Below are 23,880 nucleotides of genomic sequence, written 5' to 3'. Positions count from 1 at the left end.
TGTATGTAATCCTGTGATTTTCCAAAACTATATGTTTACAACTTCCTGACCCTGTGAATTTTTCTTTACTTTTTCTCTTTCCTGACTTGACTGGTGAAAGTCAGATATAGGTGTGGAAAATGCCCACCAGAAAGAACTGAGTTGTTCCCCAGCTTTCCCTAGGGTGTCACAAGCTTTAAATTGTTTTGCGTAGGCTCTTTTCTATGGAGCATAGCTCCTAGGAAGTCTGACATCATCACTGGAATTTGTTTAAACATTCTCCGAGGGGAAAAAAATTAAAACTGCAATAAGTAAAACACAGAAGGTTTGTTATGACAAGTTTAACTTGTAATTTGTTTGCAAGAAAGGATCGCTTGAAGTTTGTAACAGTGTTTAATATATTTTTGTTATATGATGCTTTTGTAATTTCCTCAAGTAATTGATCAACTGTTATTTGTATATTAACACTAGATAGAACTACGGAAAGAGTTTGCTCTTCTCTGTGGAAATGTAATTATTTTATATTTTTATTTTATATATATGTATATTCATTTTGCCATGTATGCCATCTTCTTTCTAATGGTTTATTTTGGAACTATACTACATAGACTTTACAGACTAGCTAATGTGTTGAATGCCACTTCTATTTAGGTGAGACCAAGACCAAGACCAAGTTGAGATCTACATAACTCCAGTAAAGAAAAATATCTTGCCAGCTGAGTGCTTTGACTTTTTATTATGTTTTGTATTATTTCATTATTTTTTTAATTATTATTTATTTCTCTAAAATACATGCCATTTATATTCTTCAGACTCAAAAACAGTTAAACTTGGTTGTTTTAAATCTTTCTGCCCAGGGCATGTGTAATTTAAAAGGAATGGCTATTGAAGCTCCAAACAGTAGCTGTAAAATATTACTCTAAGTTAGCTAAGTTGTGAAATAAAGCCCAGACCCTTAGATCTTTGGCACCAAGTCTCAGTCCTATGAAGTGCTTTATCCTTTTTCAGTATATTACAGCTGTTTCATTCTGTAATTAATGAGCACACAGACTGAGATCAACATGTGGTATAGGGATGGAAGTTAGGAGTTTAAATACATGAACTGCCAATAAAGTTTATTCTCTGATTCTCAATCTGGTATTAAGTTTATAACTAAGATAGTTGTGTTTTGTTTTTAATTCCCAGTGTGAAGTTTCACCCTATTGTGGCAATATCCTACTAATTTGTGATGCATTCTATAACCTCTATTTTTATATCAGCCTGCTAATTGAACTTCACCTTGTTACCAATATATTTTTATTATGGCCGTTTCTCCACAATTTCAGATTGTTTCACGTTTTACTGCACATACGAAGTAGAGGAATCTGGAAGTCAGATTTTTTTTTAGTTTAACAGTAATGACAAAATTTGTGTCCTCGGTGGAATGTGAGGAAAGAACAAAGTTGAGGGACTGCATAAGCTGTTTAATTGCATTTATTTTATTATTGTTTGTTATTGTTTATTATTATTATTGTTTGTGTTACAGCTTCACTTAGGCTAGAGTTCATCCACATAAATGACCCCAGAAATATGGGCTATAGGAATTATGTTGGCAAAACATACCATTTTGTTATTACACAAAAATTGTGATGCTTAATCATAGGTTAGTTGTGTGGTGGGGAGTGGGGCTGGCTTTCCCTCAGAGATTTTGGAAAAACATTTTCTTTTTTTTCTTCTTATATATATATATATATATTTATTATTTTTTTTTTTTGCTTATTTTTCTTATTACTTTAATTGTGCTGGAATAACTATCATCATCAACAATAGACTGAGATTATGCAACTTGTCACTTTCTGTGATTCGTCTGTCAATAACAGCATTTGCTTGTAACTTGGAAGATGGTTTAGCAGCAGCAGTCTGGGGCAGCTTGGTTCAGGCAAGCATGGTGCTTTAGGTACCCCCATGAAATTTCTCCACAGATTACGCTGAGTGATGAGCTCTTGATGGTACATCTTTTTATCAAGATATTCTTGAAATTAAAGCAACGTTTTGTAGTCAACATGGTTACATTGTTTTTCAATTTAATTTTTATTTTGGCCATTTTTAATTGCATCAATTCATAGGTATAACATAGCTCTTGGTTTGGTTTTAATTTTCAGATGTCAGCCCTCTTTTTTATAAGGAATCCTCAATAAAAATGTAACCTTGCACTGAGCAGCTGATGAAGTTTTTATTCTCTGTAGATAAAATCTATTTTTATTTTGACATAATGAAATATCTGTCAGCATAAGTGGCAGTAATGGAAGCTGCTGTGCAGAGATTGTCAAGAAAACCACAAGCTTGGAATACACAGGTCATAATTTTAATCAAAATTGGGAGTTTGATTGTCACATTTTGTTAATAATAGAAGTCATTTTTGATCTACTGAAGACATTGAATATCTTAAGGGGCTCTGAGTTAATAGGAGCTGTGAGACTTTACCTTGCAACATAATGAAGATTCTGTCTGCCTACAGCCCTACCTGTGCAGACTATGGAAATGTACCAAAGCCTCCACAATATTAAAAGGAAGAGGGGTCGTTTTATTTCAGTACTTTGTGGGAAACATCACAGGAGGATGATAAAAAACATCAAATGTTGTCTTTTTTTCCCCCTCCTTTAGTGGTCTGGTCTGTCATCAATCAAAATATTAATTATTTTGGTAAATGAGGGCTTAGAGACACTCACAAGCGCTAACATCAGAATTCAAAGCAAAATTGATGCTTTCAATGTGGCAGGAAGATTCCAGCCTTAGAAATGTTTTACTATGAGGTCAGACCATATTCCATCAACAGGGGTATAGGAAAGGCTGCTTAGGAGCAGCACACAAGATTGTCTCTTCCATGGTCTATTCCTCTGGTACTTCCCCATGGTGTATTAAAGGGACTGTATGTGAAGGTAGCATTTTTTAATTTATCTGATTCTTTTTCTATAATTGCTGACACCACAGTCTTCCATGGCAGACGTTTCACAAAGTCACTACCTACTACGTAAAGATGTGCTGCTTTGTATCTTTCCTAAGCTGGTCTTGATGTGGTACTTTTCTTGATGACACTCAACATTTTGTTGTCTCTTCTGGCTTGATTGAACCCTGAATACATAAACACTGACATGGAATTTGACTACTCAAAAAAATACCTTAATATCTGCTGCAAATCTGAAGATTTTATTCCGTGATCCTTCTTTGGGTCAATGAAGTTGAATATACCTGGTCCCAGTCCTGATTCCTTGGGAACCCTACTGTTAAGACTTTTTCATTCAGCAGAGTGACTACTAAGTCATACTCATGCTTCCTATCCTTTGAGCAAATTTCAGTCCATAAAAAGCCCAGTTTTTTCTAATTCCATTCTAAGTTAATTTCTTCAGTAGGAAGTTAATTTCTTGGTAGGAAGCCTTGTCAAATGTTTTCTGAAAATCCAAGTCTACTGGATCTTGATTTATCCACATGCTTTCTCTCCACCTGCAGGTAGTAAGGCAATATTTTCTTTTGAAAGTATTTCACCCCACCGCCTTTTTTTTTTTTTTTTTTTTTTTTTTATGGGCTCAGCAATCTTATTCTTTTGTATACTCAATATACTATCTTACTATTTACTATCTTAATTTCTATCTTAAATTTAGTACCAGTGGTTCTCTCAGGCTTTTCAGGACTCTTGGGTCAGTGCCATCCGATCCACATGACTGAGCAATTTGACTGGTTTAATATTTCCCATATATGTGCTTCTTGTTGATGTAGCTATTCTGATGTTACAAAGATCGTGTTGTATGAGAAACCATCTCATCATCTTCATCAGTAAAGACAGATGCCAAGAATTTGCTGAGCTTCTTCACTGTGATCTTCTCATCCTTTAGTACTCTTTTCATGCCTCTGCTGAAAAATGATCCTGGCAGCTGCTTGGCTGTCTTTCATCTTTGAAAGTATTTAAATAACATTTTAGTCTCAGTGTGAGCATCTGTTGCAAGGTGGTCTTAAAATTCTTCTTTATCCTCTTAATTTCCTGCTTACATTTGACCTGGCCTGTTTTATGGCCTTTCCTGTTCTCATTTTCATTCTCATCAGTTGTACAAATTTCCTGACATTTTCTTCACTCTTGTGACACATTTTGAGCAGCACAAGCAATTATATACCTGAAAATGAAGGCAGAGTTTTGTTATTAATTATTCATTAGTTCAATTTGCAGCTGCCAGTAAAGCATATATCAGTAGTTTACTATATTCTTTTCTACGATCAGAAAAATTTCCCTTCTTTGGGTTTTTCTTGGAGCAACAGAGGTACAAATTTTGATTTTTGCACAAATGTGGGACTTCACAAACGGAATGAGTCAGAAGTAAGGTACTGTGGTTAATTCTTGTTGAAACAAAAACAATTGTTTTTCAAATTACAAATGTTATATACATAATATTTAAAAATCTGCTGATATAGAAGAAGATGCCTCTAATTTTGTAAAGATTTAAATGCCCACAAATCCCATTTCTTTTTGTCATTCCGATTTAGGGGTGTAGAGTTGAATTCAAAATTTTTGGATCACTGAACATAAATTTACAACTTTTTAATTTTATGAAATGTGGCTCTGATTTTTTTAATTACATGTCTTTAGGAAAATATATGACTGTGGAGTGCTGTGGTGTGGTGATTGTAATACCACAGTACTTGTAATCATTTTCCTAATTGTTAATGGCTAATGTAGTAATAAAGATTGTTAGCAATTAATTTGGTCCTGCGTTGAAAACACAGTCAAGCTCTTTGATAACTAAAGGAAACCTTTATTGTGATATTATTTATGTTAATTGCAAATCTTTGTTGTACCCATTAAACCTTTGCTTTTATTATAGCCACATACATCTGGAGGGAGGTTGTATAATTACTAAATTATACAACTGGCTGCATGTGGAGGTTGGAGATTTTTGTAAGCAGATGAGAGGTGGTCCTGAAAATGTGTGAAATAGGATTGTAAGATGTGTGTTTTTTGTTTCTTCTAAAATGCAGTAGGAAAGTAGTTAATATAATTGGCAATGATTATTGCATATGCTTCAGATTTAATGTCCAGCTGAGATTAATTAGAGGAAAGTTTCTCCAAAGAGTGAGATCTTGGAGTACTGTCTTAATTGCAGAGAGGAAAGGTACTGATTGCTTTTTAAGGCGTAGCTGTATCCTGATGAATATTTTTGAAAAAACTTCACAAGACCTGGCTGTATGTAATAATGGGGACCCAAATTCAGTACCCTGGGAGGTCCCTTCCAGTTGTAAATTCCTGTAAGTGTTGTGACTTGTGTGTAGATGCAGGAGAGTGTTATTAGCAGATTAGCTAATGACTCAGTTGGCAGCTGGGTGTCTTCTGCACATTTTAAAGGCTAAACAAAGTTGATTAAAGATACTGGGCTCAAGTTTGGTGTCTGCAGTTTTGGAACTGTCAGCTTGACATGCTTAAACCTTAGCTCAGAATACATATTTGTGGCAAAACATGAAATTCAGATTTATGCTTCACGAAGTGCTTATACTTCTTGGGGAGATGTTTATGAATCTAGTATTTTTCTAACATTTTGATTCAAAAACACATTTTGTAGAGCCTGTATGGTTATTTAAGTGCAGGGAGTTAATTTTAAGGGATTGACTTGCAAATTTTTTAATTTTGAAGTTCTTGGTTTGATTTTAGGGATAGGAGTGTTCTAAGGTGTGCGTAGAAATAAGGACGAGTGGCTTGTGTAGGTTTAAAAAGGGCACGGAATAACTATTTTAATATTTAGCAAGTAATTACTCAGGTTTTAGAGAGCTTTGTATTCTTTCATTGGATTTTTAAAATTCCTGAAATGGAATTCAGTGTGACGTGTATGTTCTGAGTCTCCTAGTATCTGCAGTGTGTTTCAATGGGCATGGATATCCTTCCACTTGAGAAATTTTTCCACTAAGTCAATGCCTGCTGTGCATGTGGAGTACTGTTTCCTTTGGAACTGTATTTCTATGGTTTTATTTCTTTCAAACCCTGACGAACACACAAGCTATCTACTCCCATCCTGTGCGATAACTTTGGAAATCTCAAGGAGCAATCAATGCAAACCAGAAGGGCTGCATGGCTATAACAGATAGCTTTGAATATGCATTTGCACTTGCTTCTGGCTGAATTGCTGATTAAATCTATTTATATCATGTAAAAATAGCTTATCATAGGGTCTGGTCAGAAAATTGCAGGCAATCATGAAGTTGTGTGTGTTGTGTATACTCTCCACTCCCTTTCAGCTGGGAATTGCTACCCGTCAGCTAGAACAGGGCAGCTGAGCGAACGTGTTGTTCTGGCTTGCTGTCATGTGAAGTAAAGGGAGATAAATCAAAACTTTCATCCACGGTGTTTCATCTGAGAAGGTTGCTTTTTAGAGAGCATTAATTCAATTGCTTTGTCATCGTTGGGCTGTATTCTGAGCTTATTACGTTAGGAATGTCTAAATGAAGGGTGCGATGTTCATAGCAATAATGCCTCTCATTTAAAGGAAATGGTAGGAACATTAAAGTGCTTTCTGCTTTTTCTGTATTTTTATTACTTGCATTGAAGTTAAGGACAATTGTACATCTGATAACAGATGAAAATGTTTATGAACTTCGAGTCAGGTCTGATTAAGCCTTTAAAAGGTCTAGAATAACTACAAATTATGTTTATATCACATTGTCTAAAAATTGCACTGTAAGATTTGCATCCCCGTGTTGTAGTACGAATTGGAAATATTATGCATTGGAGACTACATTGGAATATAATATCCAAGTGCACTTGCTTTTTCTCATATTATTTGTGCTTTTCAAAGCTGAAGAAAATGGATTTCAAGATTCGTGCAATTAGGAAGCTGTGTCGTGTCAATTCATCAGATTAAGTGGAGAATTTATGTAATCAGGTTGATGAATCCCACACATGCTGGCAAAAGCAGTGTACACATTTAAAATACACTGATTCGTGTTTTTTGAATTTCAAAAAACGGGCTGTATGTAGGCAGGATTTGGTTTGCAGCAGAATGCTTTGGATCGGCAAATAGGTTTTTGACTAGAAATATTTGCCTGGCAAAAATATCTCAAGCAGTTACTGTTCTCACACTTCCAGTAACATAATTATGCCTATTTGTAAGCTGAGTGCATGCTGAAGACCTCGATTCAGTGAGGTACTTAAAGTCAGGCAAAACTTCTATCATCCTGGATCTACTTTAAAGGCATAATTCCCATGCTTGAATTAGACACACCTTTAAGTACCTCAGTCTATTAGGGTCCATGTGGAGATTGGTTTTCTGCTCAGTGTAATCAGGTTCTGGAACTGGAAATGACCTCGTGTAGATTGTTTTTTTATCAGTTTTTCTTTGCATTGTGCCACCAGAAGCTGTTGCTTGCTTTAATCTTTGTGGTTTCGTAGCTATCCAAACACTTGAATTACGTTGTGGTAATCTTCACAACCTCGTGACTGCCTTTTTGTTTTATATGAAAAATTAGCATTTTGCCAGCATTGGCATTGGTAAAAAAAATAGCTATGTAGAGTCTGGTTGCCCAGAGAATTAGTCTCAACTTAATAGAAATTTATACAATAGATGAAATGTAACATAAATAATAATAAAAACCAATAAATGTGATCTATACACTTAGCTATTTAGATATGTATTTACGTTGTCTACTGTATTTTAATATTTTTCAGACAAGTATAAAAGAAGGACTACTACTGAAGCAAACCAGTTCTTTTCAGAGGTGGAAAAAGCGTTATTTCAAGCTTCGAGGTCGTACCCTTTACTATGCTAAGGATTCAAAGGTAATTCTATGATATTAACATCTAATGCCACGATCTTCAGTTTTGCTTAGATTTATAATTGTAATCATGATAATTTAATGATTTATTAGTGATCGTTTCACTAAAAATTGCAGCATATAAGATGTAGCATGCTAAATTAACTTTAACTAAGGAAGATTCATGTTATCTTTTGATTTTTATATTTTTAAGTCAAGTTTATCTCAGTTCTCTTAACCTCTTGGACTATTCAAACAAATAATAAGTTCATTTTAAAGAGTTGTTTTTTTTTTTTTGGGGGGGGGGGGGTGTTGGGTCATTGGACAATGCTCAGAAGCTATCTCACAAACTGAATTCCATTAAAGCTCTTCTAATCCCATGCCCATATTGCTCTTAAAGGGATGGAAATGGTTACACGAAATCAAGATGGGATGATTTTCTGCCAAAACTGATTTGTATGGGGAAAGGCTGTTTCCCATCAATTGAAACTTTTAGTGGGAAATTTGGGGGTGGGCAGAGGGGAATACTTCTTTCCTTTCTGAAAGGCATTTCCTCCCTCCCCCTCAAGACCAGAGCAGAGAGCATTTAGGGTTGTTGAGGCGGCTTGGACTGTGCTGTTTCATAGTGATGGGCATTACTTTTCTATATCTTGTAGGGTTGTGGCTACTGATGGGAGCTGTAGGTGAGGTGCTTGAGGTACCCATCATTTTCTCTAGCCTGGTCTTCTTCATAAAGCTATTACTGCGGCACAGAAACCTTTCATTCTATGACTATGTGACTGTAATTGCATGGTACGTAGTTGTACGGCTGTGATGAATCAAGGAAGACGTCTCTCCAGGGAGCCCAGCACTGAAGTACCTCTGTTATCACACTTTTCTACGCGTGTTGCTACCCTGAGAAGTTTTTACGAAGTCTTAATAAACATGACAGATAAGAGCTGTGAGAATGGCAACGTTATCTCTGTCATAAAGATGAGGAAAGAAGGAGTAGTGAGTGGGTAGTTGCACAAATACTCTGCAGCACTGAATCCTTTCTGAGGCTCCCCAAACATTGATTGTGTGCTGGGGTATACAGCACACTGTTTTTTTTTTAATTTCTCCTTCCCATGGCATAGAGGAGAAAGAGCAAGGTATGGCTACAATGGAGCGAGATGTTTTTGGTGGTCTTTCTTTTGCTTTGTGACCCATTGTGAGTTCAACAGGACTGAAATCCTTTGCCAGAAGCTGGGGTGTTTAATGAAGATACATATTTCTCTTATGGGAACATCAAACAAAGGAGTGGAAAGATGAATCTCTTCAGTCTCTTAAGCTCCATTTTCTCTTCTTACCAATAGCATATAATAGATTCCCTTTCATGCATTTAGAATTCCATCCTAAAGCTGATTAATACACTTCTTTGTTATTGTGTGTGAATCTCTGTTCTCTGATACCACCTTTATGGTACACAGTAGACATCCCAAAGCTGCATCTATTAAAAAAAAAAAAAAAAAAAAAAAAAAATCTTAAAAGATTTTAAAGCAGTATGTTTTACACTCTCATCTGATTAGATAGCAAATAAGACTACGTTTAGTGGTGGAAGTTCTATCATCTCATCAGTGTTTTCTATTTTTTCACCCTCTCTTTTTTTCTGTTTTTATTTTCCAATTGGAATGGACAGGAGGAAATGAAAGCACCAAATGTGAGCATACTTGAGAGCAGACTCAGACTATATTTAATGTTTTTGTGTTCTTTTCCATTCACAGTCTCTAATATTTGATGAAGTTGACCTGTCAGATGCCAGCGTAGCTGAATCAAGCACAAAAAATGTCAACAACAGCTTCACGGTATGGAACCATTATAATACTGGTCTTAAAAGCTGTAGGGAGACTGTTACTAAGAAAATCAAGAATCCTCTGAAGAGCGTCTCATTTTTTCTCTTTGGAAATAAAATGTCCTCTATTTGAAAATTGCCTAATATATCACAGCAATATCACATCAGTTACTGGTAATTTTGTCTCTGATTTTTATTTTTATATTTTTGAGCAGAATTTAGAAGGTTAGGTAACATTTACTTCAAAAGATGCTTATACGAGGCATTAAAAATTTAGCAAGCTTTGGTATTACTGCTTTCAGCTTGGTTTTATGTTGTAGTTTGTCTCTGAACTGACATGCTGAATTGATTCAAATGTAATTGTGTTACTGTTCTAATTTCCTATAATGATATTCTTGGTTTTCTGTCATATTGAAGTGTATTTTATGGTTTTTCCACTACTGATCATATCCTCACATTAGTAGTTCCTAAGTTCACATGAAGAACTGTCTTCACAATAGTACCTTGATTCTGATAGTGGTATAAGAAATAAGGGTCTTCATAAATCCCTGTTTTTCTAAGTTCACAAGCATGTTTTACACACAGGTCTTGCTATCTATTGTTCAATTGCTTTGCTGGAACTAAGTGATAATTACTGTTCATCTCCCAGATAGCCCAATGCAAGCCTCCCAGAAGCTTTGTCAGGTCTCCCTTATCCTGGTACTTCCCAGGCAGCTACCCAAGCTGTCAGAGCACATCAAATATGTGCTTGCATTGGCCTGGACGGGCAGGCGTGTTATGTCAATAACAGTTTCTTTAGTGACTACTAATGAGATTAGAAAGACTAATTTGACTGAAGGCCTCTGATGAGGGGTAACTGTGTGATGTACTAGCTTGCCTTTGGAAAAGATCCTTTCTATTGCTGGAGAGCTCTGCTTGTGTCTGTCTCCTAGCCAGAATTAAAGCTGTCGTGTGGGCATCAGGCTAGCTGAGGAATAATGAGGCATACAAAGATCATGGGCTGAGGATCCTGGTAGTCATGACTGCCACTTGTTATTTAAGAAGGATATAGGACTCAGCATCCCCTGAAGACTTCTAAACTTCCCTTGCTGTAGTTTCTATTATGGGGAAGAAAATTAAGAAGACTTTGGCTGCAAAGTTGCTGATTGCTGAGTCAGGAAAGAAGACATTCATCTTGGTGAAAATTTGTGGTGGGGGGAGAAAGGTAATATGGTTTTGGTATTTATTTATTTATTATTATTTTTTTATTTTTCCGTATCAATTTCTTAAAACATTTGGTGTTTTGGGTTCATGTAGAATCCTGTGAGCACACCCACTGTTCACCAAAGACATGTTTTGTAATTAGTATCAAGATTTCTGGGGAAGACAGTAGAAAAAGAAGCTTAGAGGACTACAGCTTTAACAGCTTTGGAGACACTATTTATTTTCATGTCCTGGGTAATTTAGAACAAACAGTGCTTTCTCTAAGGAATCCTAAATTCATTTCTGAAAAATTATTTGGGTTTAGAGGTCTCCTGGGCTGAAGTGCCATCTGATTTGACTGTAAAATATGGTAATAGTCATCATCGTGCTTAATCTTTTGGCTTCTTCCTTTGTGTTTGCCTAACTCAGTCTCCCAGCAACACAACTCAGTAAAGACAGACATCTCTGGCCTTGCTTGCACTGGTTTTGAGGGGGTGGTGGCATTAGCTTCCCAGCAGTACTCCTTATACATAAAACAAAATGCTTTTCTTTTTTTTTCTCCCATCTTTAAGAAAGGCCAGATTATCTTTTTAAAATTTCATGTTGCAAGTGGTCTGTTAGCATTTTCTTTGTTAAAAAGGCAAAAAGAAAATCCTTGAGTCTTGCCTCCTGTTAATGAGCTCTTCCTCCTCCCGTTTCTTTGTCCCCCACTTAGAGAGTATTTTTAACACAAATGTCCATAGATGGAATGTCCACCAAGTGACCATGTTTCTAGAAAAACACATTTTTAAACAGTTTAGTTAAATCTATTTTATTTTTTTTTTTTTTTACAAATCACTTTTTTCATCTCACTTCAATCCCTCCCTGCCCCCTCCAGCCCCCCATTTATCAACCCCCAGCTTGTGGAAGCTACTGTTTGGCCTTCTTTTACCCTTTCTAGTTTGTCTGTTTGGAGACAGAGGTGTGCATGTCAAAATTTTCCATGCTGTTTTTTGGATAAAACTCAAATCCTAAAATTAGACATAACACACACATTTAAGGTTGAGTTTATTTGTAATGCACATGCCTGTAGAATATTTTATGTAACTAAATATCAGTGTTTATTCACCAGAATTACTTTTTCTTTCTTACTACAAACAAATAGAGGCTAAGGAGAAAGTTGAGGTAAATAAATATCTGCTAATTAAAATGAGGAGCTACTAAATTTAAAACAGCTTATCTTTTTCTTTTTTTATTGCTTTATTCTTTATTACTTTTCAATGAACAGCAATCTCATTTCTAGCAAATAAATCCTAGTGAACAAGCTTGTGCTAGGGCAGTTTCTCATGGGTTATAGACATTTTGTATTACTGCAATATGTAGACCCCTGTCTTACCAATAGAGGAAATAGAGCAAACAGTGTCTCTTGACTTCAGAAGGCTTTAAATTGGACTCTGAAGGCCAAATTCTTCTCACTTGTGTGTTGAGTGTGAGTTTTCTAAGTCTGTGGAAAGAGAAAAACCCAGTTCAAGAAATAAATTCAGCCCACCATAGATCTGCATTGCCCTATCTGTTAGCCACATCAGGAGCCTACTTAGGGCTTTGGGTCTCCCTCTGCCTACAGTTTGGTGGGTGGTGTTGAGTTCTTATGGTGTTTTTGAGTACTCTGCTGAATGTTTTTTTCACTTTCCTTCTGCCTCCATGGATTGTTGATTTTTCTCTGCAGTTCCTGAGGAGCATAGCTGCACAGCATGCCACCTCTTTGGGGACACTGTTAGGATGAATCAGTCTCCCATGTTATTGTGCAAAGCAGATGGGGCAATGACCAATTTTGTCAAGAGCTGTAATCCTCATGCATTTTGGTTTGCAGGGACTTGTTAATGTCTCAAGTGCCTTTAGAAAAAATATCTTTATTGTTACCTTAACAAGACTGAGGCTGAATGAGACTGAATAGATGATCTCCAATGTGCATGCATAGGGATCTTAGGCATGTGCACTGTTGGTGGTGTGGTTTTGTTCTGGAAGCTATAAGCAATGGGATTTTTAAACACTAAGATGTTTCTTGAACAGGCATATTCAATTAATGATATTCTTTATGGCAAGGAAAGTGATTATGAATTGTCATTTGAAAAGAGATTTTGACAGACTAACTTTTGGCTTAGTTATCTACTTCTGTCCTGCTTTTGGTAATGAAGGACTTTTAATGCACATCAACAAGAAACGGTCAGTAGATGTTAACCATGCTGCCTTTCAACGGTTGAGACATGTATGGGGAAAATGTCCTGGGTTATGCACAGGCATCCTGTGGCTACACCTGTATTTAGTCCACCCAAGTTGGTGTTGAAAACACATAATTCAGATACGCTCTTCTGTGATGAATATGAAAGGAAAGAGTAATTTCAAGGTAGGATTTCTGGCTTTGAGGTATTATTTTGTATAGCTGCCCTTATACATTTGATTTAGGTTAGGCCAACTTCTAGTCCATTTAAGACTTTACAAAAAGCCATGGACACTCAATTTCTTACTTATATCTTACTTCTTTCTTTCATACTTCCTTACATTCAGAAAAGGGAAAATTCTGACTAGATAAAATCTTATCTAATTGTGTCTGAGAGTAACAGAAGAAACAATTTCACTATTGTTCTGGAAGGTGTCCTGTAGGAATATGGGAACTAGTGTACTCAATGGTACTTTGGATAGAGATTCAGATTGCCCTAACTTCAGTTTGGGATTCAGTGATGGGTTTAGAGACCCCTAAATATAGGTATCTAGGATAAGATTGATATCCATTTAAAGTAGATTCCTGCATTTACTCTATTAATTATAGACCCCACAGATGATTAACTAAATCTCCTGTAGCTGTGATAGGAGCTTTGTCATCCAGACAACCAAAAATGTAGACTCTGACTTTCAGCCTTCCGAATCTAATTATTTTTTGTTGAATATGCAGCTTCTGAGAATGGTCATCTTGAGAGGGCAGAAGCTGCAGTGGGCAAATCTGCTGTCCTGGAAAGCCTGCTGCAGTTCTTAGTAATTAGAAATTGGCTGGAAATGAGACGTTATATTTCAGCCAATAACATTGATTACTGTGATTCTGGATATGCTTGCAGAAATGTCTAATATCATATTATTTTCTTTTTTGCTGATTTCTTGTTTTTAGTGATGCTACACATCATATGGGAGTCTATTTATTCTGTGGAAAAATAATTCCCTAGATAGGAAGTGGGGTTTTAAGTATTCTCACCTATTACTATGAGGCAAAGGCAGCAGAAACCCATAAACTGTTCTTTATTTTATCTTTGTTATTGCTTCCTTTTGATTTGCCTGTTTTCTGATGTAAATATTTTTTGTAAACATTCTTCTTTACTCTTACCCCTTCTTGCTGTTCTTTGAGCTCTTTTTCTGCAGTATTATCTTGGAAGTGGACCGGTTTTACACTGAGGTTTCCAAGTGAACATCAAAACACTTGGTTTTGAGAATATTTTCTGAATTACAACCCTTAGCATTCCTTGTGGATTCCATGTTTTGCCTGTTTTCTGCAGCAGCCACACATTATGCATTTTTTATCCTGTGTGACAAAACCAAGGTCCTTTTCCTGTTAATTTGGTACTGTCTGTGATTCATAAATACTTATTTTTCTGTTTCCATGTGTTTGTTTTTTTTTTGTATTTTTTTTAAGCCACTGTACTGTCTGTTTAATACCTTGCTTGGCTGTATGCATTGTAACAATTATTATTACAGATATTTTTTGACTGTAAACATTTCCATATCACCACACTACTTTACACTCCTTTTCTACTATAAGAATTTCATCACAAAATTTTGTGCCAAATAATAAGGTGTTTATTATTTTTTGCCATATTAAAAATACCTAATACTCCTTTCTATCTTTAAACATCTCTAAATTAGCTTGTCATCTCATCTCATGATTGGGTCATGAAAATTATTAGTCTTCTTGGTTCAATGACCGAACTGAAAACCATTATGGGTCAACGTGATATTTGAACTTTTCTGAGCAGAAATAATTTATTTCAACTTAAAGGGAATAAGTTTTGTTCCAAAACATTTTTCCCTATTTGAAAAAGGGGAAAAAAACAAACAAGCATTGTATTTCATTAAAGTTAGAACCTGAACACAATTTTGTCACAAAAAGTTGAAGATTTTTTTTCCCCTTATTCCACTTGTTTTGGTCAGATTTATCAATTCATTTTGACTTGAAAGCAGAGGGTTCTATATAACAAGTTTTTAAAGAAAATATATTTATCCAGTTGGCTGTGATTTCCTTGATTTGCTGTACATATGGATAGACTTTGAAAAGCTAAACATGTACATTTGCTGATTATATTTCCTTTCACCAATTAGTTTGAGATGGTTAGCTCCTTTTTATAGATTTGTGAGACCATATCTCCATTGCAGCAACTGTACTACTTCAAGTTTACCTTGTGTTCTTCCAGATCTCTGATCACCATGTTTCCTATCCGTGTTTTTGGCTGTGGTGGATCTTATATCTTAGCCATGAATTTAAAGTTTACCGGTATATAATTTGTGCAGAACCAGCTTAAAGCACAAAACACTTCTGCCTGTCTTTAAATCCTGCTGTACACTTGCTGGTTTTAATGGGAGATTGCCCAGTTGTACTAAAAATTCATGCAATTCAGCAGAATTTCAAGTTGAAAATTGAAAATTACAATTGGGCCTGAAGGCACATTGCTTTTTAGAAGTTTATTTCAGCACTGCCTCTTCTGATGTCACTTAGTTCTGTGCTCATTGTTGAGATTAGCTGCTTCTAATTGACTTTAGAAAATTAAATTTTAATATTAACTACGGGCTTTTAAAACAGGATGTGTTGCCAGACCTTTGCAGTGTGTCAGGGTAGATGGTGTGAATTTCTTAGAGACTTGGACACACTTTGCTTCCTTTCTTGCCACCCAGATTTTTTTCTAAGTTCCAACTGAGGCTTTTCTTCAGGGGCTATGGGAACTTCAGGGAATTCTTCAGGGAATAGGAGAAATGCTTAACTTTCCCCAAGCCACATCAAGAGGAAATGAGAACAGCATTTTCCCAGAGGAGTTTTAAACATTTAATCTTTTCTTTAGATTTGAACACTGTAGACTTCTGTCTTTTTGGAAATCAGAGATAGAGAGTCCCAAAGCTGTGAATAATTATCCTGATACTATTTTTTTTTTTTTTCCTATTTGGATAATCTAACACAAATTCAGTTTTAGTACTGACAATTATTGAAAGTGAGTAGCCCAAAGTTCAGGTTCTTGAGCTTTATTTATAAAGTGCAGAAGTGCTTATGGATGCCAGTGGATTTCTCTGATGCTGTCCTGCCTGCTTACAAAATCCAATTTGTTCCAGCTTACTCTCGATGAACATAGGAGATGTTGACCTTGGTCATTTTTTTTCTTAGGCAGTTTCTGCTGGCCACTCACCTAAAGGGTGTTCTTACCTTTCTTATCTTACTGGGCTTTGCTACTTTTTTTTTTTTTTTTTTTTTTTTTTTTTTTTTTTTTTTTCCTGTAGTTTGGTGAAATCAACTTGCTTCTCCTGTTTTGGGAGACTCCTGGGCCTGACTGATTTTGGCTTGTTCCAGACTTTGGGTTGTTTCCTCTGGTTTCAGCTACTGCAAAGCGAAATTTTTTCTTGAGGTGTCCACTGTACTTTACAGCCTGCCCAGAAAGTACACCTGCTTCACAGTCTTATAATCACAGGACCACAGAATCGTTTGTGTTGGAAGATTAAGACCTTTAAGATCATTCAGTCCAACTTCCCTGCCATGGGCAGGGACATCTTCCACTAGATCAGGTTGTTTGAAGCCACATCCAACCTGAGTTTGAACACTTCCAATGATGGGATGTGTTTTTCCTGCTGGTATCCCACAGTTGCTGGCATTGCCTGTTTCAGCCAGACCTCATTTTCTGCCATACAGCTGAGATTTAGAGTAGCTGTCCTCACTGTTTTGTAGGGCGAGGAGATGAAACAATTCAATATCATTGCCTTTTTTTTAGCCTGGAAGATTAATAACATGGTTTATGAATTTATGTTAGTATTACGAATTTACAAGAAGGGGGAAAAAAGAAAAAAAGAAGAAAAAAAAACACAGTGAAGTGTCATATACTGTGTGTGGTGCTATCCTTAGGATTCTTCTCAGCATACTTTACATCAGATGTATCCTTTAGTAGTGTAATAATGTTCTGGGTTTGGGAACACTTAAATTTCCTTTGAGTTCAAGTTCAGTATGAACATGGCTCTACCCAGCACATACCAGGGATGGTGGGAGTTGAGATGCATTTGTAGATGTCTTTAAGTAAAGTGTCTTAAACTGTGAGCTGAATCCCACTCCCAGGAACATTGCATTTCAAATTCTGGCTTTGGTTTTCTCACAAGGGGCGGTGCATGCCACAGTTTTGAGATCCAGGGATGGCATATCCAGACGTTGCCCATGTATCTATTTGCAGTCAGGTACAGGGTGGACAGAGGTCCTGGAGTAACATCCTTGAAGTTATCAGGTCCTCTCGATATCTTAGGAAGGTGCAACATGTCTGGAAACAGATCGAGTTCCTGTGCTAGCCTCACCAATGTGACTCAGCTTTGAATGGGTAGCTAACTATTTGGATGTATTTAGCTTTTCCCTAGTTGTGAGCTATCTGCTGCTTCATAAGGATGCTGATTAGCCTCTAAATGGTGTCAGCTTTTTGCTACTCTTAGCTGGAGCAATACCCAAACCACAGAAACAGAGGGAAAGTGCTTTTTATTCCATTTTGTTCAATTTTCTAGTCCATTTTTTTGCTATATACAGGCAGCTTAGAAACAAAACAAAACTGAAATAGCAAATTAATTATGCTGGGAAAAAAAATGGAGAGACAAAAGCAATTAGTTTGCAGTTGTGATGCACTTAGGTTTTTTCCTCCATTTAGCGTTTGCCCATTTTCCCCTGCCCTGACAGTGACAAGAAAAGGTAATGAAGCTGAGAGCTCTTTGGGTAGCTTTGGGTGTGGCTTTCAAGTTTTAAGCTCCTTATCTCTGAATGATGCACTGTCTCCCTTTCCCTAGAGTGTCTGGAGACACTGAAGCTTTAAGTTTCATTATGAAAAAGCAATAAAGCCTTTCAGCTGTGAGGCTAAAATCCGTAGATAAATCACTTGGGATTGAGCTATTACAAGAAAGCTGAACAATTTTCAGAAGTGGAAAAAAATGGGACCGTTCAAATGTGAACATTCAGGGCTATATTGTATATTTTGGTTCTGGTTACATTTACCTGGAGCTTGTTTTCCACAGTTTTGAGCTTAATGAGAAAATTTTAAAAAGTAAGTCACAGAAAATGCAAGTTTCTTTTTTTTTTCCCCTTTACTTTTTGAAGAGTTTCTTTGATTTATGAAACACAATAGGTAGACTTGTGTATAAGTAAATGAATAAAATAAATCTTTTATTTCCTTGTCTGAACTCGTAGTATGGCACCAATGAAACCATTGGGATATTCGGAGTACATGCACTGCTCCATGAATTAGCAAAAAAGGATTGCCAGACTACATTCTTGCAATTTTGAACTTCGCTGTTCTCTGTTGTTTTTTTCTCTTCTTGCTTCAAAAGTAGTTGAAATACCTGGATAAACCTTAAAAAGTATCCCTCAGTGCAGTTCCTGTATACAAAACAATTTTATAAACAGTGCTGTTGGCGTAAGCTTTGAATAAATTTCCTGCTTCTAGTGAGCAAGGATCCTTAACTTCAAGCAGCTGGATTATGTTTAAACAGGAATCTCTTGTTACAGAAGAAGAAAACAGTCAGCTGCTGTTCTATTTTATCTAACTTTACACCTAATGCCATTAAATATATAACTAAATGTTTCCCTTGAAGCACTGAAGCCAGCCCATCTGCTGAACACGTAATGAGCTCGTGAGGCAGGCACTAAGCGCAGAGCCCTGCGAAGTGACTTACTTAACAACGTTTTATGTAAAAACTTCAAAGAACTTGCAGGCCTTGAACTATAAATAGCAGTTTCCAGTTTACATTGACAAGAATGGTTGGTTGTCTTTATTTAAGTACTGATTTAAGATAGATTTCTGGTTCTTCAGTCCAAATTGATGACGCTGTCCTATGCTGGTTCTTGTAACTGTCGTGCTATAAGCTTATACTTCTGAAGGAATGATATTTTTCATTTTGCAGTCGGTTGATGTTGGATATATGAGGTCAAAACTGAGAAACTGTTGATTTCTGACAAACTCCTCTTTGCTGGTTACTTTGTGCATCTGTTTTATTGTTCCCGACAGGACATGTTGTAGCTGGATTTCTTGTTTTACCTGGATTGTGTTTTCACAGAATGACAGCAGAGCTGAGGTCAGAAAGGACCTCTGGAAGTCACCTGGGCCAACCCTGCTACTCAAGCAGGGCCATCTAGAGCTGGCTGTCCAGGACTGTGTACAAGTGGCTTTTGAATATTTTCAAAGGGAGACTCCTCAGCCTCTCTGAGCAACCTGGACCAGTGCTCAGGCACCTGCAGAGAAAAAAAAAAAAAGTGTTTGCTGATGTTAAGATGGAGCCTTTTGTGTTTCAGTTTCTGCCTGTTGGATTTTATCCTGTCACGGGGCACCACTGAAAAGAGCCTGGCTCTGTCTTCTTTGTACCCTCATTCAGACATTGATAAGATCCCCCTGAGCCTCCTCTTTTCCAGGCTGAGCACTCCCAGCTCTCTCAGCCTCTCCTCATAGGAGAGGTGCTCCAGCCCTTTGATGATCTCGGTGGCCCTTTGTTGGACTCTCTCCATTATGTTTTTGTCTCTCGCACTGGAGTACCCAGGACTGGACCCAGTACTCCAGGTGTGGCCTCACCAGTGCTGAGTAGATGGCAAAGGATCACCTCTCTTGACCTGATGGCAATACTTTGCCTAACACAGTCCAGGATACTGCTGGACACCTTTGCTACAAGGACATGTCGTTGACTCCTGGTCCTTTTCTGCAAAGCAATTTTACAACAGAGTTGCCCCCAGCATTTCCTGATGCCTGGGATTATTTCTTGCAAGGTACAGAACATTGCACTTCTTGTCCATGAGGCTCCTGTCAGCCCATTTCTCTGCCCTCTTGAGGTCCTTCTGGATGGCAGCACTACCTTTTGGTGTATGCACCACTCCCCCCAGTTTTGTGTCATCTGCAAACTTGCTGAGGGTATGCTGCCCCATGGTCTAGATCATGAATGAAGATGGTGAACAGGACTGGACCCAGTATTGACCCCTGGGGTGCACTGCTAGTTACTGGCCTCCAACTAAACTTTGTGACATAGACCACAACTCTCTCTGGGCACAGCCGTTCAGCCAACTTTCAGTCTACCTTTTTGTACTCTCATCCAGCCCATACTGCATCAACTTTTATATGAAGAGTTTATGGGATAGTGCTGAAAGCCTTACTGAAGTCAAGTGTTATCCACCTCTTTCCCTTCAACCACCTAGACAGTCATTTCATCATAGAAGGCTGTCAGGTTGGTCAAGCATGATTTCCTGTTGGTGAATACATGCTGAAGGTGGCTTCGCGTCATCTTCTTGTCCTTCGTATGCCTGGATGTATTCTGGGAGATGCTCCTTCATTTTTGCTAGGGATGTGGTCAAACAAAGCCACCTAAGTTACCTGGCCTGGATTCGACTGTAAAGTGAAATCATTGCAGATCTTGTACCTGGGTCCTGCCTTTTAGTTCAGCCCCCTTGTCCTGGTGTGCTGGTGTGGAATACACATTGTGGGACTTTTCCTTCCCTCTCCTAAGAATCATAGAATTCTTACTATGGGGGCCAAAACCACACATTGTTTTGTTACTTGTGAGATTGGCAACAGTGAAACGGGAGAATGCCAGCAAAAAGAGGGAAGCAACATTTTAGTGGAGTAGACAGAACTAATTGGTCTGATAATAAATTCTGTATTGTTCTCAGGCAAATACAATAGCCATTTATTACTCACCTTGCTTTTAAGTTCTCAGCTCCTTCTGTGTGGTAATTTATACTTTTGCCTGGCTCATCTCATCTTGGAAAAATAAAACTGACGATTCACTGTAAAGCACCAGCTACACGTTTACTAATGATAGCTCTGTTTAATTTATTTAGTATTCTTAACACAAAGAAATAAAAGTACTATAGAAAGGTGCCCAACTGTTAATCTTTGTGATTTTTGCAGACAAGTTCAGGTAGATTCAGATGCATCAGTGACCCAAACAGCCTACCCACATGTCTATGATGAAGATGCATTCATCCATCCTACAAGGTCTGTGTGAATGTGGTGGGGTCCTCATTTCCACGAGGACAAGAAAATGAAGGGGCAAACAGATAGCAAGGGAGGACTGCTATCCTGCCACAGTATTATTTGCCAGAACTCACTCCCCAACTTCTTACAGGACAGATAAGTTACAAAGCATTGATTCTCTTAAGTACATGCCCCAGATGTTAGGTGCTGTCCCTAACAGGAAAGGTGGGGTGTGCTCTCTTGTTATATTGCCCTCTCTTCATTTGTTCCAGAAAGATATTTTAAAAATATCTGTTCAAAGAACAGGAAAACCATTTCCCCACCCGCTTCTGATTCTAAGTGATGTTTCTACATTACTAAGCCAATTCAAGATCTGCCATACTAAGTGCTATTAGTCTAATGCCTGATAATAGTTCAGAGCAGCACAAGGTACTTTAATGCAAATATCATGTTGCAGGAAGTGGGGTGCTTTACAATAGCTGCTCTATTGCTGCTGAATGCAGACCATTATTTTCTTGATTAGCAAATGTGGTGTGTGGATTTTTCTTTGAAATGATGTTTTGGCTTTGTTTTTGATAGCAAATTACAATATTGCTGTGAAATATCAGTTTTTTTGCAAATAATTAATGCAGTTTTTGATGGTGAATTGTGGTTTTAGGGACGTTCACGTGTGCATGCAAACCATAAGAATTTGGTTTTGATATAGTTACAATGAGAAGGGAAGCAGAAAAGGTGTATCCCAGATCACCCACAAAGCAGCCACCATTTTACTGCATTGTTGACAGCATTGATCTTGCAATTTTATGCTGCTGTTTTCTTTTTGATAATGTATAAGTATTCAAGACAGTGCATAATATTTATATTAGTTGAAGTACCTATCAATAAGTGCTGTTGTCTATAAAAGACTGCTCTAGTTGGAATACCCTGGCATTAATTTATTTTTGATTTACCTTTATTTGACTTGCTGGTAAGATGAACAGTGATTGTTTGGAAGACAGATTAAGTATTTTACCTCATGAATGTGCAAGGGAGATGTTTATGGCAGCATCTTTGTTCCTGTATTGCAGTAAAGAGAATGAATTCATCACATTGCCAGCCTGTAACCTGACTAAATCAACACCCTTTGTAGTGCATAGGACTTCCATATAAAGGAACCCTGAACTTTACCCACCAAACTGTAGGACCTGTATCTTCTGAAATATTGCTGATGTGATAAAATGTTGACATTTAGAAAATGTGCTCTAACTGAACTCTGGTTCTTAATGATTTCATTTTAAAAGTTATAAATATAAACCCATTGGGCTGAAGGCATATAGAATGTTGTTGGTAAAGTCAGCCCCCATGAAAGCAAAAGGCGCTTTCAAATTTGCAGTGAAATTAATGGTAATTTTATTTCTCTTCAAGGTTTTAAGCTTTTTCCTAATAGGTGCTGTTTGAAATAAAAATTGCATTAGTGGCCCAAAACAACTCTGTCATTTTCATCAAAATAATTTCTGGATGTACATCTGTATATGTATACGAGTGTTTATATTTTTTAGAACCAGATTATTTTAGTTTCAACATGTGAGAAAATCCCAATTTATGGCAAGACTTTGTATTGTGACAGACTAAAAAATGTCTTCTTCTCTCCTTTATTCCCCCACTAAAATGCCCATTATTCTTCTGAACATGACAGGAACATTATCGCAACAGTGGGCCACCTTTCTTGCTATTTGGACATTTTTTATTCCCTCAAATGTTTCAGGATTTGCATTGTTTCCCTTTGACTTTTTTTGAGACTGCAGATGCTCTCTCTTTCCCTATGCCTATTGTGTTAAAAGTGTTTTTTATTCCCACTACCTCAATTTCATTACTTTCCAATATACTGCAGTATCTGGCTTTGGTAACACTCTTCCAAAATCAGCAATGACTTCTTCCTGGCTACTTGGCAAGGGTGAAAATTTTCAGTGCAACTTAATCTTCTAAATTAAATCTGCTTGATTTATTTATTTTTAAGGCCTTTTGTCTGCTGCTTCATCCTTTTTGATTTGTATGCTGCTTTGTCAGCGTGTGAACCATTAGCACCTGACTCCCCCTAAGATTTAAGAATTTTCTTATTCTTATGTTACCTCAGTGGTCTTCTAGTGTTTCCTGTGATACTTCTTTGTCATTGTATTTTATGATTTCTTCTTGTCTATTGAGAGTTTAGCATATTCAGAGTGATATATAAATAATCATGTTTGGGGCAGGGAGCAGTAATAAAGGAAAAAAAAAATGTAATGTGTCATAGAAGAAAAGATACTGACTACAGGAATCTGAATATGGGTATATGCAATGAGATGAGATAACGAGCAAAATGCAATTTACATGGTTAGAAATTAGTTCTAAGGACAATTAAAAGCTTTTAAATTTTGATCATATATGCTTGCAAGTTTAACTCTCTTTAATAAACGCACTCTAAACATATCACTGAGGTTAATTTATCATAACATTCTGTGAACATTTAATAAGAATCACAGAATGGTTTGGGTTGGAAGGGACCTCAAAGACCATACAGTTCCACCCCCCTGCCATGGGCAGGGACACTTCCAACCAGCCCAGGTTGCCCAAAGACCCGTCCAGCCTGGCCTTGAGCACCTCCAGGGATGGGGCAGCCACAGCTTCTCTGGGCAGCCTGTGCCAGTGCCTCACTACCCTCTGAGTGAAGAATTTCTTCCTCGTATTTAATCTAAATCTATCCTCTTTTAGTTTAAGGTCATTACCCCTTGTCCTCTGATCATCTTCATGACCCTCCTCTGGACTCGCTCTAACAGGTCCATGTCCTTCTTGGGCTGGGGGCCCCAGAGCTGAACACAGCGCTCCAGGTGGGGTCTCACAAGAGCAGAGCAGAGGGGGACAATCACCTCCCTCACTCTTCTGGCCATGCTGTTTTGGTGCAGTCTGGGATACGGTTGGCTTTTTGGGCTA

The 23,880-nt window shown here is 37.3% G+C and overlaps 1 protein-coding gene across 6 annotated transcripts in view; it reads left to right on the top strand.

Annotated features, from left to right (window-relative positions):
* Positions 1 to 23,880, top strand: part of DGKH (diacylglycerol kinase eta) — a 173,618-nt gene that overhangs the window by 80,558 nt on the left and 69,180 nt on the right. For 5 of the 6 annotated variants that reach the window (XM_084530251.1, XM_084530250.1, XM_084530252.1 and 2 more), the window contains 2 exons: positions 7,658 to 7,768; positions 9,486 to 9,566. In XM_084530251.1, coding sequence (XP_084386377.1) covers positions 7,658 to 7,768; positions 9,486 to 9,566 — 192 coding nt within the window. Of the gene's footprint in view, positions 1 to 7,657; positions 7,769 to 9,485; positions 9,567 to 23,880 lie in introns of those variants that run through there. The other variant, XM_084530255.1, reaches the window with a different exon arrangement.

This window comes from Aythya ferina (assembly GCF_964211825.1).
Source record: "Aythya ferina genome assembly, chromosome: 1".
Taxonomy (NCBI): Eukaryota; Metazoa; Chordata; class Aves; order Anseriformes; family Anatidae; genus Aythya; species Aythya ferina.
The sequence above is the reverse complement of the archived record's forward strand: the minus strand, read 5'-3'. Positions and strand labels throughout refer to the sequence as shown.